Genomic DNA, 16222 nt, shown 5'->3' with positions numbered 1-16222 from the left:
TCCATCAATGGTATTCACCGAGCGTTTACTCTTCACAGAGCACGCTACAACGGAATTATTCATTCATTCATTCATTCATTCATTCATTCATTCATTCGCATTTATTGAGTGTTTACTGTATGCAGAACACTGTACTAAGCACTTGGAAAGTACAATTCAGCAATAAAGAGACACAATCCCTGCCCACACCCGGTTTACAGTCTAGAAGAATTAGCAGACATGTCCCCTGCCCCATAACAAATTTATTGCCAAGAGGGAATATCCTACTAGATTGTAAACTCCTTGAGGGCAGGGACCGTGTTTACCAACTTCATTTTATTGTACGCTTCCAAGGGCATGCGGGCAAGCGCTCAATAAATACCATTGATTGACTGACCCTCCAGCAACCAAGTCTCTCCAAGCCACCTCCTCTGCCTTTCCCCTTGTTGCCATGTAAAATTTGTCTTCTCTGTGGAGCTTCGCTTATCTGCATCCTGTTTGCAGCTTCTTGGCCCCATGCCAGCTGTGGCAGAAGGGGAAAGAGCTTCCCAGGGCTGTAAGAAACATCCACTAACAGGTCTTTGGTTTGGTTGGAGGCAGAGGCCACGGACTTCTACCGCACCTACAAAACACAGCAGTCCCCTGTGCCTGGAGAGTAAACATGATTGACTGACAGTTTAGGATCTGAGCTGATTCCCTTCTTTCTGGAGAGAGAAAAATAAATGCTATTTTTATTTCTCAGGCTCTTGCTGACCTCTCCTGGCCAGTTGGAGAATGGAAGGGCTCTGCCCTCTGGCAGTTGGGTTGGCTCCTTTTGGCTGCCTGGACCCTTGTAAGGTGACTATTTGCCCTGTATTCATTCATTCATTTATTCTTATTTATTGAGCGCTTACTGTGTGCATAACACTGTACTAAGCGCTTGGAAAGTAAAATTCAGCAATAGAGGCAATCCCTGCCCACTCTGTGGGATGGTGGCACAGTCCAGCAGCCCAATTTGCTGCATGTAGGGAAAAAAAAAGGGTGAAAGTCCCAGAGATTTTTAGAACAGGGAAACTACTCATTCCTCAGAACCCCAACCAGAAGGAAAGCTCTTTTTCCTGAGAGGTCAATCATTCACCTGGTGGTAATCAGCTGCAGTACTGACAGTTACAGGGCAGAATTAGGCAAGACCGAGGAGGTTAAGAAAGTTGGGATAAGCTCAGAGCCTCAAGGAGGGAGAGCTCCAGTCAGAGAGCCAGTGGGAATAGATGTGGGAGCTGCTGTTTTGGGGGTTTTTATGGTGTTTGTTAGCTCTTACTATGTACCAGGCACTGTTGTAAGCACTGGGGTAGATACAAGCTAATCAGGTTGGATCCAGTCCATGTCCCGCATGGTACTCATAGTCTCAATCCTTATTTTCCAGATGAGGTAACTGAGGCCCAGAGGAGTGAAGTGACTTGACTAAGGTCACACAGCAGACAAGTGGCAGAGCCAGGATTAGAACTCAGTTCCTTCTGAATCCCAGGCCAGTGCTCTATCCACTAGGCCACGCTGCTTCTCCTTGGTGTTCACCCAGAAAGCGGGTTCAGCATGGTGAATGAACAGGGAAGGCCCCATTTTAGAGATGAGGTAAATGAGGACCAGAGAAGTTAAGTGACTTGTCCAAGGTTACACAGCAGGCAAGTGGCAGAGCCGGAATTAGAACCCACGACCTTCTGACTCCCAGGCCCGTGCGCTGTCCACTAGGCCATTCCACTTCTCCTTGCTAATTAATTAATGCTAATTAATGCTACTCCTCACCGACCCACCGGCACAATCTATGACCCCCTCCTCCTTTGACTCCATTCACAATTACAAAGTAGTGAGCAGTGTGGCCTAGTGGAAAGGGCACGGGCCTGGGAGTCAGGAGTCCTGGATTCTAATTCGGATTCTATCATTTGCCTGTTGCATGATGTTGGGCAAGTCACTGACCTTCCCTGGCCCTCAGTTTCCTCATCTGTTCTTCCTCCTCCTTAGACTCTGAGACCCATGTGGGACATAAATTGTGTCTGTTCTGTTTATAGTGCATCTATCTCAGTGCTTACCCCAGAGTGAGCACTTAATGAATACCACAATTATTATTATTGATTGCATGTTTGTCCTTCTTGCCTTCCTTATCAGGCTAAACATAAAGTTTGGGACCATGCCTATACTGAAAAATACCACCCTCATTATGAACCTGTGGAGGGTCGATATAGATTTGTTGATGAAGAATTGGGGAAGGGACCTTACCCTGTGAGAGAGAGAGACAGAGACAGAAACTACACTTCCATTCAGAGGAAGGATTCCCCTCAAGGACTTGGGCATCCATTCCTGTGGTCTGTAAACGAGCCTAACACGTGTTCTCCAGGTTGGGAAATTTATTCTGAGTAGTGCGGTACGTAGAGGGCTCCTCATTGCGCAGCTCTAGCTGGTGACCTCCCTTTCTCGTTGAACCTATGGCTTTGAAAAGTACCCAGGGGCACTCGGCTCATCTGTATTTTGCCCTTGATCGGGACCATGGGGCCAAGGTACTTGTAGGGGAAGAGATCTTTGTACTCAGTGGAGAAGAATTGCTGATCCTGCCACGGGAGGATCACACTGCTGTAGGAGGTCTGGGGAGACATAAAAGGTCACCTGGAGAGTGAAGCTTCTTCTGTCCTCCCCACACCTGACCGGGTCCCACCCCCAACCAAGGCTACCAATAGTAGCAGTTGTAGCGATCGTATTTATTGAGCGCTTCTTGGGGGCAGAGAGCTACACTAGCACTGGGAGAGGACTGCTAGCCCAGGTTCCATCCACCCTAGCCCTTGTCTCCCAAAACGGCAGCTACTGGCCCTGCACACTTCCTCCCGCCTTCCTTCCCATCATTACTTTGTCTCTACCCCAGGGCTTAAAACAGTGCTTGACCCATAACGAGTGCTGAACAAATACCAAAATTATTATTATTCCCACCCCAAATGCCACAAAAACTTGCGGGGATTCTCTTACTGGCTGTTTCACCTTCCCTATCCTCTTCTCCACCTTTCTTTTCTCCCTCGTCCCTGCTTTTTTTTCTCCCTCCTCTCCCCCGCCACACCAAATGTGAGGACGATCCATGGACATGACATCGTCCTAGGTGCCTGTGGCATTTCTCCGCCCCCTCCCCTCCCACACACACTCTAGGAACACACATGTGCATCATGCTCACTCATGCCTTCACACACAAAGCATGACCCTGCACATGGGCCACACGGAGCAGCGATCCATCTTCCCCTGGGTTTCCAGACGGCGTTTCTCCCAAGTGTGTGGTGGGGGAGGAATGGGGGCAGAGTGTTACCCTCTGTTGAATCTCTTCGCGTCGTGAGTTCCGGAGGTCGTGGGGCAGCATCGCTTGACGGGACATGCTCAGGTACCCTTTGTCATCTGACTCCCATTGAGAGAGAAGAGCAAACAAGCAAAACGTGAGCACTGGAGGACAGGGAGACCCCGGGGAAGCCGGGGAGTCTACCAAGTCCGCAGGGCCAGAGGATGCTGGGGACAGTGGGTGGGTTCTCTCATACTGGTGTCCAGCTGGTAACAAGTGGTCAAGGGATCCAGAGACCCGGGTGCTAGCTCTCTGCCCCAAAATAATAATAATAATAATGGTATTTGTTCAGCGCTTAGTGGAAAGAGCACGGGCTTTGGAGTCAGGGCTCATGAGTTCGAATCCCAGCTCTGCCACTTGTCAGCTGTGTGACTGTGGGTGAGTCACTTAACTTCTCTGTGCCTCAGTTCCCTCATCTGTAAAATGGGGATGAAGACTGTGAGCCCCACGTGGGACAACCTGATTTCCCTGTGTTTACCCCAGCGCTTAGAACAGTGCTCGGCACATAGTAAGCGCTTAACAAATACCAACATTATTATGTGGCAGGCACCGTGCTAAGTGCTGGGTTGGATACAAGCAAGTCAAGTTGGACACAGTCCCTGTCCCACATGGGGCTCATGGTCTTAATCCCTATTTTCCAGATGAGATAACTGAGGCCCAGAGAAGTGAAGTGACATTCCCAAGGCCACACAGCCAACAAGCAGCGGGGCCGGGATCAGAACCCATGACCCTCTGACTCCCGGGCACATATTCTAGCCACTATGCCACACTGAAGGGAGAGCTGAGACAGACTCCATGAGTAGAATGGAGAGATGCTCACCATCCCAGGTAAACTTGATGTTGGTGGCCTTGCATAGTCGGTAGTCTACCTTCTCCGGGTAAGCCTTGGGCGGCACGAAGTCCGTCTTGTGCATGGTGGTGAAGCAATAGGGCTTTAGCTCCATATCCCCAAGGATTACGTGGCTTTGAGTCTGCTTCCACGTCAAGCTTTCTCTGGGAGCGTAGTTCTGGCAATCCACCTGGCAGTACCAAGACTGGCATTGACGAGAGATAGCGGCCCCCGGGGGTTGCCCACGGTTCTCGGGGTGTTCCCTGATTCTCCCAGAGGATTTGGGCCAACTGGCAAGAAGACGTTATGGTTGACTCCTAATCAGGAGCCTCTGATGGCAGGGCATAGGGGAGACTAGATGGAAAATAAGAAGAATGGTAACAGTTCTGCCACTTGTCTGTTTTGTGACCTTGGGCAAGTCACTTCACCTCTCTGTGCCTCAGTTACCTCCTCTGAAAAATGAGGATGAAGACTGTGAGCCCCATGTGGGACATGGACCATGCCCAACCAGATTAGCTTGTATCTCCCCAGTGCTTAGTACAGTGCCTGGCACAGAGTAAGTGCTTAACAGATATTATATAAAAATAATACTAATAATGGTGGTATTTGTAAAACGCTTTCTACGTGCCAAGCACTGTACTAAGCAGTGGGGTAGATGCAAGCTAATCAGGTCCCACATGGGTTTCACAGTCTAAAGAGGAGGGAGAAACAGGTATAATAATAATAATAATGGTGGTATTTGTTAAGCGCTTACTATGTTCATTCATTCATTCATTCATTCAATAGTATTTATTGAGCGCTTACTATGTGCAGAGCACTGTACTAAGCACTGGGGTACATAGAAGGTAATCAGGTTGTCCCACGTGGGGCTCACAGTCTTAATCCTCATTTTACAGATGACGGAACTGAGGCACAGAGAAGTTAAGTGACTTGTCCAAGGTCACACAGCAGACAAGTGGCAGAGCCAGGATTAGAACCCATGGTCTCTGACTCCCAAGCCTGGCCTCTTTCTGCTAAGCTATGCTGCTTCTATAGTTGAATCCCCATTTTGCAGGTAGGGAGCTGAGGCATGGAGAAGTGAAGTGACTAGCCCAAGGTCACACAGCAGGCAAGCGGCAGACCCGGGATTAGAACCCAGGTCCGCTGATGCTCAGGACCATGCTCTTTCCACTAGGCTCACACTGCTTCTCCTTTAAAAATGAGTTGCTGCTGCAGGGGTGCAGCTGTGTCCTGGGGTTTCTCCAAGCTTTTAATCCTCGCTCAGTGAGGGCCATCATCCCTTGGCATTGCCTTGTCAAAACCCAGGCTCAGGTCCAGAGTGCAGTGGGTGGAGGTGGCACCCAGAAGAAGGAAGGGAAAGAGAGGAGACAGGTTAGGGGACAAATCTGAGCACCTGACTTCCCTCCTCCAAGAATTAGGGACCTGGGATTCCGCAGAGGGTGATGAGCCAGGAGCAAAGGGCCACTCTGTCTCAGCTCAAACTGTCCCTCTCCCACCCGCTTCTACCACTGTCTAATGGGGATTTCTCTCCAAGGTCTTCAGAACCCTGGCCTCGGGCCAGGGCGGGATGGGGGTCACCGCTCAGTCGAGATGAGGGGCCTGACCGGAGCATAGATGCGGTTGTGGGTGGTGATGAATTCCCGAGAATACGATTCTTTGGCTCTCTTGGAGAAAACTGGGTGAGGCTTGTCTTTGGTATCAATGGCCGCCAGCTTTCCTGAGGATACAAATCCCCCAGCCAGACTGTTAACTTCTGGCAGGAGCTATCCCTGTGAAGAGGAACACAAGGGAGCAGGGGGAGGGAGAGACAGGGACAGAACGAGAGTACAAATGGGCTGTGGGGTCAATTCCTGCTGCACCCCTACTTGGAATGTTGAAGTCACGGGCTGTTGTGGTGTGGAATTGAAGGCAGCTGTCACCCGGCTGAAGGTTCACGTGCAAGGTCTGGGCTGCGGCCTGTTTTTTGTTGTACCTACGAGAGTCGAGAGGAGCTCTGGAGGGGTTCAGGAAATTATTGTGATAATGACATTTGTTGAGCACTCAGTAGGTGCCAGACACTGTACTGAACACTGGGATCGGGACGAGATGACCAGGTCAGACAGAGTCCCTGTCTCACAAGGGGCTCACAGTCAAAGTAGGGGGGAAGTCAGGTAGTGAATCCCCATTTTACGAATGAGGAAACTGAGGCAGAGAGAAGCTAAGTGACCTGGCCAAGGTCACCCAGTGGGCATGTGGCAGAGTGGGGATTAGAACCCCAGGCCTCTGGGTCCGCGCTCTTTCCACTAGGCCACACTGCTTCCCAGGAAGATGGGCATAAACTTCAGAAAGACCTTCATAGAGCCGAGTGAGCGGGGGGAAGTATGGTAGACGAGCTCCAGAGAGAACAAGGAACCAATTTCGGCTCCACCACTTGTCTGCTGTGTGACCTTGGGCAACTCGATTTGCTTCTCTGTGCCTCAGTTACCTCATCTGTAGAATGGGGTTTGAGATTGTGAGCCCCACGGGAGACAGGGACTGTGTCCGACCAGATTTGTTTGTATCCACCCCAGAACTGGCACATATAATGATAATAATGATGGTATTTATTAAGCGCCTACTATGTTTCAAGCACTGCTCTTCACGATGTAGCAGGATTGTTGACAAAATCGTAGAGGTGTGATTAGAGAAAACAGATTTGTTTTCACCAAATCTCATAACTCTATTGAAACTTGAAGGAAGCAGGTTCAAAACAAACCAAAGGAAACACCTCTTGTTGACTGTAGGCTCCTCTGCAGACTGTAAGCTCATTGTGGGCAGGGAATGTGTCTACCAACTCTGTTGTACTTTCCCAAGTGCTTAGTACAGTGCTCTGCACAGGGTGAGTACACCGGAAATACCACTGATTATTGATCTCTTCACAGAGAGGGATGTGTTACCACAGGAAGTGGTGCAGGTCAAAAATATCAGTTCAGTAGGTTCAAGGGCTTTGACTAAATTCAGGAAGTGGTTCATAATAGGCTGTACAGGGGAAAATAGGGGATGCCCACTGCTCCATCTCGAAATATTAGGATATGTATCTAGGAAGCAACCATCGTAAAGTATCCCATTGCCACTCCTGGACAGAATACTGGGTTGGTTGGACCATTGCTCTGACCCAGTCGTGGCCTTGAGCATGGGTTTAGGGTAGGAAGGAGGGGGCTCTTAGAGGAAAGAAGGAAAATCCCTGCCTGGAGGACCCCAGTTCAGATTTCTCTGCAAGGAGGTATAAGTCATACCGATCATGGGCCAGGGCTTGCACTTTGAAGGCAGTTTTCTGTTCTGACATTTTGAAGCGGTAGTTGTCACTGGGATCTCCGAACACCAGAGAGGAGGGAGACTGCAGAGAGACAAAGCCACATTGGAATGGTCTCTCTCTCTCTCCCCAGCCTGACCAGGTGCCTAACCCAGCTCCCTCTAGCCCCTTCTCTCCCTAGCCCTCCCTCGACCCCACAATTCCCCCAACCCTCCACCACCCCAACCCCCTCCTGGGCCTCTTCCTGCACTCTTGGTTCCTTATCCCTTCTCAGACCCTCCCTTCCCTTCCCCAGCAATTAAACTGGTATTCCCAAGCTCCCATTTCTCCAAATCAGGAGGGGGAAGGGTTGATGTAGCTCCATAAATCTTGACATGCCCCCTAACAGCCAGACAATCTCAAGGCCAATTTCCTCCATTTTTTTAAATGGTATTTGTTAAGCACTTACTATGTTCCAGGCACTGTACTAAGCCCTGGGGTAGATACAAGATCATCAGGTTGGATAGAGTCTATGTCCCACATGAGGCTCACAATCCTAAACCACATTTTACAGATGAGGAAACTGAGGCACAGAGACGTGAAGCAGCATGGCGTAGTGGATAGAGCACGGGCCTGGGATAAAAAGGCCATGGGCTCTAATCCTGACTCCACCACTTGTCTGCTGTGTGATCTTGGGCTAGTCATTTTACTTCTCTGGGCCTCAGTTACCTCATCTGTAAAATGGGGATTGAAACTGTGAGCCCCACGTGGGACAGGGACTGTGTCCAACCCGATTTGCTGGCATCCACCCCAACGTTTAATACAGTGCCCGGCACATAGTAAGTGTTTAACAAATACCACAATTATTATCATTTACCCAAGATCACAACGCAGATAAGTGGCAGAACCAGCATTAGAACCCAGGTCCTTCTTACTCCCAGGCCCATGGTCTAACTACTAGGCCATGCTGCTTTCTCTCCCCACCACCTGCCATAGCTCCAGGGAGGAGTTGACCCCCATGGGGCTCACTTAGACTGTGAGGCCCATGTGGGACAGAGACTATATCTGGCCTGATTAACCTGCACCTTCCCCAGTGCTGAGAATAGGGCTTGACACATAGTAAGCACTTAACAAATACCATTAAAAAAAAGGATTTGGGCCACTGCAAGGTACTGGCAGAATGGGGAGCTGGTTAAAGGTAGGGCCTTTTTACTTCGGCATATAGAGAGAAGGCTCGGCCAGGGAATTGGGGAATCTGGAGGGCAGTGTTGTCTAGTGGTACCAAGCTGGAGAACAGCAATGGGTGGGTCTCCCTTTCCCCTCTCATTCATTCAATCATATTTATTGAGCGCTTATTGGGCATAGAGAACTGTACCTAGCGCTTGGGAGAGTATGATACGATAAAGACACATTCCCTCTCCCATGTGGCCTCTTCTGGAGCATTTCCTGGTGCCTCCTGGCCTCTGGGTTCTGAGCCTACCATATCATTCCCTCTGGACTGTTAGCTCCCTGTGGGCAGGGAATGGGTCTGTTTATAATAATAATAATAATGATGGTGGCATTTGTTAAGCGCTGTGTGCCAAGCACTGTTCTAAGCACTGGGGGGATACAAAGTCACCAGGTTGTCCTATGTGGGGCTCACAGTCTTAATCCTCATTTTACTGATGAGGGAACTGAGGTACAGAGAGGTTAAGTGAGTTGCCCAAAGTCACACAGCTGACAAGTGGTGGAGCCAGAATTAGAACCCATGACCTCTGACTTCCACGCCCATGCTCTTTCCACTGAGCCACGCTGTAGGGTTGTATTCTCCCAAGCGTTTGGTACAGTGCTCTGCACACAGTAAGCGTTCAGTAAATATGATTGACTCTCAGCCCGCTGAGGTTTGGAGGTAGGAAGGCGTGGAGGGAGGAGAAGACTGACAGGAAGGAAGGGGTGGAAGGACGGCACTGGGATGGACTAATGGGAAGGAGGGGTAAAATTTGGGGCATTTATTGATGTAATTATCTATATATTTATTAATTTATAGTAGTGTCTGTCTCTCCCTCTAAACAGTAAGTTCACTGTGGGCAGGGAATGTGTCTTCTAACTCTGTTGCATTGTACTCTCCCAAGAGCTTAGTACAGTGCTCTGCACACAGTAAATGCTCAATAAATACCACTGACAATGATCGATGAGAACCACACAAACAGTAAGGGGGCAGAACCATAGCAGGAGTCAGGGCAAGCAGCGTTGCCTAGTGGATAGAGCCTGGGCCCAGGAGTCAGAAGGACCTAGGTTCTAACCCCAGCTCCGCCACCTATCTTCTGTGTGCCCTTGGGCAAGTCACTTCACTTCCTTGTGCCTCATTTCCCTTGTCTGTAAAAAAATGGGGATTGAGATTATGAGCCCAATGCGGGACAGGGACTGTGTCCACCTTGTATCTACCCTAGTGCTTAGTACATATTAAGCACTTAACAAATACCACTATTAATATTAATCGGTATTATTAATGCCGAGGCGAGTCAGCTTTCTGATTCACCGGAAGCAGGACGACAAGCAAGGACAGTTGGGATCTCTGCTTTACCTCTCGGTGTAACATTGCCGGGGGAACCCAACCACCTCGAAAATCTTTCTGGTATATGGTCTCACTGGATTGGCAATAATTTTCCTGAATAGGGGAGACACCTCCTAAAACAAACACGACAGGATAAATAGAGAGTGAGAGAGCGTATACGGAAAGGCAGAGGCCACATGGACACACACCTACACGTGTGCATCTGAATTTGTGCATCTGAATACACACATCCCCCCAACACACACACACACACACACACACACACACACACACACACACCTGCCTCCCTTCCCCAATTGCCCCCCCATTCCCCTCAAAATTATTTGGTCTCCTGCTCAATGCTGGCCACAGGCCTTCCTTATTGCCTACTCAGCAGGGGTGGCTGAGTAGGCCTCATCTCTGTTCTCTTTCCAAATCCCTGGGGCCCGAGAGCCAGAAAGACAAAAATGTGGAGCTGTTTTCCAGGTTGAGAAGGATGGGTGTGGAAAAGTGAGGAAGATGGGGAAGAAAATGGGGAGGCGGTGGGGTGAGGGTGAATAGGGGCTGGAGGTCAGGATGGCAGTTATGATGGGAAAGTGGGAATCATTATCACGGCCCCGCCACACACACACTGAGATGCAGGGGAAATGCTTGCCAGGCTAAGCAAGGAGAGGAAATTGAAGTGAGCTACAGTCAACCTTTCATCCTAAGAAGGAGCCAGGTTTACTCCTTCAAGAGCAGCCCTGCCTCCAGCTTCTCAACCTCTCCGGCCCATCACCCACCCACCCACCGGACTCTGCCAATCTAAATCCAAATGGCAAACACTGGAGCTTCGTGAGCTCCACCTGGCTTAAAGAAGCCCCCACCCCCTCACCCAAGTGTTTAGATGGGGCTCGGGCCACAGGATCCAACACATGAGGCTGGTAGAAAAGACGATGCTGAGTGAGCGGCATTTCGATTTTGTCTCTGTCCCCGTTGGGGATACCGTCTTTGCCGAACAGATCGATGTCTTTCTTGACCCCAGAATATTGGCGTCTAGGAACCCGGTAGCTGTTTTGCATGGTGGTGGAGGTGGTGAAATGGGTGATTTTGGAGTCCACGTGCATCTGGAAGTTTGTCTCTTGCTGGTTCATTGCCTTTCCTTTTCTGCGCTTTTGGGGCGGCCAGCGGGGGTAGGACCGGAACGTTTCTGTAATCATCTCCGTGACAATCTTGGGGTCCTGATGGAAAATGTGTTTGCACACAGGTCGGATGGGTATGGCCTTGTGATTGCCACATCTTGGAGGGTAGTGCTCCTGAAAAGTAGTTTTTCCCTTTAGCGTCTGGGATTCGGCCCCCAGACGGATATGAGAGGCCTTGAGGAAATCGATGTAAGGAAGGCGAGGTGGGATCAGCCTACGGGTTTCCACGGCCATGCTATTCTGTAATCAGAGAGGCGGAAGGTGGTGAGACAAGGGTTGGGTTCAAAAGGATGATCCTAATTAATAATAATAATAATGATAATCATGGCATTCATTAAGCACTTACTTATGTGCCAGGCTCCGTACTAAGGGCTGGGGTGCATTCAAGCAAACTGAGCTGGACCCAGTCACTATCCCACGTGGGGGTCATGGTCTCAATTCCCAGATGAGGTAAACTGAGGCTCAGTCACACGGCAGACAACTGATTCATTAACTTTTCATTCCATCACCAACAGCATTTATTGAACCCTTTCTCTGGGCAGTCAGTTTCAATCGGGAGTGTTTGAATGTCTGCTGTGGGCAGAGCGCTGTACTGAGCGCTTGGGAGAGTACAATAGCCATAGTAGGCCAAATCCCCGCCTTCGCGGAGCAGAGGAGACAAACACAAAGTAACAATACTTCTACTACTACTACTAATAATGATAATGGCATTTGCTAAGTGCTTACTATGTGCCAAACACTGTTCTAAGCTCTGAGGTTGGTACGAGACAATTTACAGATAAGAGGAAGAAGAGACTGGAAAGCTGGATTTGCGGATAAGTGCTTTTTTATTGTTCTGGGGTTTGTTGTGTTTTTTTTTAATGGTATTTGTTAAGCACTTACTTGTGCCAGGAACTATACTAAGAACTGGGGTAGATAGAAGGAAATTAGGTTGGACACAGTTCATGTCCTACATGGGACTCACAATTAATCTCCATTTTACAGATGAGGCAACTGAGGCACAGAGAAATTAAGTGACTTGCCCAAAGTCACACAGCAGACAAGTGGTAGAGCCGGAATTAGAACCCATGGCTTTCGGACTCCCAGGCCCGTGTTCTTGTAAATTCCTAATTCCCACTCTTCCACTTGCCTTCAGTGTGACTTTGGGCAAGACACTTAACTTCTCTGGGCCTCAGTTTCCACATCTGTGAAATGGGGGTTAAATATCCGTTCCCCCTCCCCTTTACACTGTGAGCCCCATAAGGGATGGGGACTGTGTCTGGTCTGCTTATATTGTTCTACCCCAGTGCTTAGCATATACTAAGTGCTTAACGAATACCACAAGCATTTTCATACCTGTCCCAAGAATTTCTGGGGCTTGTAGTGTTTTGGGGGAAAACGGTAGCCATACCTTTAGATGGCGCTTTCACCCAAGTGATCCTCTCTCTCAATCAATCCACATATTAAATCCATCACCAAATCCTGTCGGTCCCGCCTTCTCAACATCGCTAAAATCCACCCTTTCCCCTCCATCCAAAATGCTACCACGTTAATACAATCACTCATCTTATCCTGACTGGATTACTGCATCAGCCTTCTTGCTGAACTCGCGACCTCCTGTCTTTCCCCACGCTAGTCCATATTTCACTCTGCTGCCCAGATCATCTTTCTATAAAAACATTCAGGACATGTCACCCCCCTCCTCAAAAATCTCCAGTGGTTGCTTATCCACCTATCAAACAAAAACTCTTCACCATTAGCTTTAAAGCAGTCCATCACCTTGCCCCCTCCTACCTCACCTCACTTCCCTCGCTCTACAACCCAGCCCGCTCACTTCGCTCCTCTGGTGCTAACCTTCTTACTGTGCCTCCATCTCGCCTGTCTCACTGCAGACCCCTGGCCCACGTCCTGCCTCTGGCCTGGAATGCCCTCCCTCCTCAAATCCGACAATTACTCCCCCCTCCTTCAAAGCCTTATTGAAGGCCCATCTCCTCCAAGAGGCCTTCCCAGACTAAGCCCCACATTTCATCATCTCCCACTCCCTTCTGCGTCACCCTGATTTGCTCCCTTTGCCCTTCCCCCACCTCCCAGCCCCACAGCACTTATGGATATATCTGTAATTTTATTTATTTGTATTGATGTCTGTCTCCCCCCTCTAGACTGTGAGCTCGTTATGGGCAGGGAAAGTCACTGTCTTTTGTTGTACTTTCCCAAGCACTTAGTACAGTGCTCTGCATAGAGTAAGCACTTAACAAATATGAGTGAATGACTGAAGTGATAGTTGGATGTACAGGGAAATAAAGATTGACAGAGAAGGCAAATGGATAAGAATGTAATTCCAATGATTACACGCAGGCCGTGAAATTCCGTGGCCACGGAGAACCTAACTCCATAAACACCATGTGAAATGGCAAATGAGGTTTCATGACACTCTATAGCTCCTGTTAAACTGAAATACAGTCCAAGGAGAATAATAATTGTTAGGGCTTGAAGTATTTTTTTTTTACAGTTTCCTTTGATAAGAGCTGTGAGGGGCTCAAGTCATTGATACTCCAGAGGCTAATAAAATAGTGGTATTAAGTAGGGGTACTTCGGGAATTCCATAGCCATACCTTTAGATCACAGAGCTGAGAACTAGCAGGGGAGTCACATCCACAGCAAAAGTTAGTCCTTGCTTCTCTGGCTCTCCCACTTGCCTTTAGTGCCTGGGCTGCCACCTACTTTTTGCATTCCTGGGGTCAACTCTGGTCTCTCAGGGACTCTTGAGTTCTGAGGCCACCCTCTCTCCCCTCTACCTTTGTGACTCACCTCCTCCTTTCATACAACACTTAGGAATTTGAGGGAACCGGAACAGAAACTCCCCAGGACCATTGTGATGCTTCGGAATGCAGATTTTCAATAGTCTCAGCCTTCCAGCAAGCCAAGCAGAAGGTTGAAAACATTCTAACTTGGACATGATCTGGAGGGAAAATGCTAAGCATTTAGTACAGTGCTTTGCACAGTGAACACTCAATCAATATGATTGAATGAATGAAAAGGGAAAGAGGAAATGCCAGGGAGATCGGTTCTTGATCATTGGAGGCCAAGCTTTACCCCAATTGTCTCTGTTCCTTCCCTGGGGATATGACCTCCCTCAACTAACAACTTCCTGGGCAGAATGGGGGCTGGGAATTGACTTTTGTGGTGGAGATGAAGTCTTTGATTCCAAGATCTGCATGGCCAATCCCCCTGACCCAATCTGAGGCCAGAATTCAGAGTTTTCTTGTCCTGTAGGGATGTCACTCCCACTTCTGGGATGAATTAGTCAAGGGCAGTTTTTGAACTCTTAAGTCTGTGCAGAGTAAGTGCTTGGAAGAGTGCAATAAGACAGCTACTCTGATTATTTCTTTTCACCAGCGTTAGCTCTTCAGCATTAGCACCGGTGGAGGATTCACGGAAAGGTGGAGGCGGCTTCTTCAAGCCAAGTGCTGAAGTGTTTTGCTACAACAGGGAGATGGCTCAGATGGCGGATGATGTGTGGAGGAAGCAGTAGCAAGTCAGCTCTGCTTCTTTGCACTCTTCTCTGGGGAAGGTGTAGAGCGGGAATATTGGCCACTGACGTTTGACATTTCATCCATTATGCTGGACACGCAGTATAAGACGATGACATCATAAGCGCTGTTTTGTTGAAGTACATTCATTCATTCAATCGTACTTATTAAGCACTGTGTGCAGACCACTGTACTAAGAGCTTGGGAAAGTACAATACAATAATAAACAGTGGCATTCCCTTCCTGCACTGAGTTTATTCAAATCTAGGGTGTTTTTCTCGCAAGGGGCGGGCGGGGGGGAGGGCCGGTGATTCCCCCTCCCCACCATCCCCACTCGCTCCAAAGCCTTTGGGTTTCCCAACCAGATTCCCCTGACCATTGGACTCTACTTTCCTCTTCTCCCACTCCCTTCGGCGTGGCACTGACTTGCTCCCTTGATTCATCCCCTGCTCCTAAGCCCCTCGGCACTTATGCACATATCTGTAATTTACTTATTTACATTAATGTCTGTCCCCCACCTCCCAGGCTGTAAGCTCTTTGTGGACAGGGAATGTTTCTGTTATATTGTTCTATTGTACTCTCCCAAGTGCTTAGTACAGTGCTCTGCACACAGAAGCGTTCAATAAATACGATTGACTGACTGCTTCAGAACTGCAGACCTTGACAACAGGACCCAGAGCAGAGGGAGGCTGAGGCTGAAGTGCTTAGTATAGTGCTCTGAACATTACAAGTACTCAATTAATAATAATAATAATTGTATTTAAGCACTTACTATGTGCCAAACACTGTACTAAGCGCTGGGGTGGATACTAGCTAATCAGGTTGGACACAATCCCTGTCCCACATGGGGCTGTCTCAGTCCCCATTTTATAAATGAGGTAACTGAGGCCCAGAGAAGTGAAGTGACTTGCCCAAAGTCACACAACAGACAAGTGGCGGAGTTGGGATTAGAACCCATGACCTGACTCCCAGGCCTGTACTCTATCTTGAGAAGCAGCGTGGCTCAGTGGAAAGAGCATGGGCTTTGGAGTCAGGGCTCATGAGTTCGAATCCCAGCTCTGCCACTTGTCGGCTGTGTGACTGTGGGCAAGTCACTTAACTTCTCTGTGCCTCAGTTCCCTCATCTGTAAAATGGGGATTAAGACTGTGAGCCCCACGTGGGACAACCTGATTCCCCTATGTCTACCCCAGCGCTTAGAACAGGGCTCGGCACATAGTAAGCGCTTAACAAATACCAACATTATTATTATTATTGTTATCCACGATGTCATGCTGCTTCTCTATACCATCAGTAAATACCACTGATTGATTGAAGACTTTCAGGTGTCATATTTGTACCAGGCAGGGGATAGGCCGGCGAAAACCAGGCTGTCTGGTATAAAACAGGATTTTGGGTCACCCCAGAAAGTCGCACTCCTCAAACCCCACCTTTCTTGGGAACGTCTCCTCGCTGAAGTGTGGTGCTGCCCATGAGCTGCAAACGGCTATTAACCCTGACTTCTTGCCTGGCCTTGGCCAATTTGTGAGCTCATTGTGAGCAGGGAATGTGTCTTTTTGTTGTTATATTGTACTCGCCCAAGCGCTTAGTATAGTGCTTT

General features: G+C 48.8%; 1 protein-coding gene across 1 annotated transcript; it reads right to left on the bottom strand.

Annotated features, from left to right (window-relative positions):
- Positions 1 to 2342: 2342 nt before the first annotated feature.
- On the bottom strand, positions 2343 to 13917 carry TEX45 (testis expressed 45). Its single transcript, XM_029051621.2, has 9 exons — positions 13707 to 13917; positions 10809 to 11355; positions 9965 to 10068; positions 7406 to 7506; positions 6017 to 6123; positions 5756 to 5868; positions 4143 to 4341; positions 3296 to 3381; positions 2343 to 2591 (listed from the first exon to the last, which is right to left on the bottom strand). The coding sequence occupies exons 2-9, from the start codon at positions 11347 to 11349 to the stop codon at positions 2391 to 2393; spliced, it is 1452 nt and encodes a 483-aa protein (XP_028907454.1). The 5' UTR covers positions 11350 to 11355; positions 13707 to 13917; the 3' UTR covers positions 2343 to 2390.
- Positions 13918 to 16222: the final 2305 nt, after the last annotated feature.

This window comes from Ornithorhynchus anatinus, chromosome X1 (assembly GCF_004115215.2).
Source record: "Ornithorhynchus anatinus isolate Pmale09 chromosome X1, mOrnAna1.pri.v4, whole genome shotgun sequence".
Lineage (NCBI taxonomy): Eukaryota > Metazoa > Chordata > Mammalia > Monotremata > Ornithorhynchidae > Ornithorhynchus > Ornithorhynchus anatinus.
Note: the sequence above shows the minus strand (reverse complement) of the source record. Positions and strands in the feature narration are given on the sequence as shown.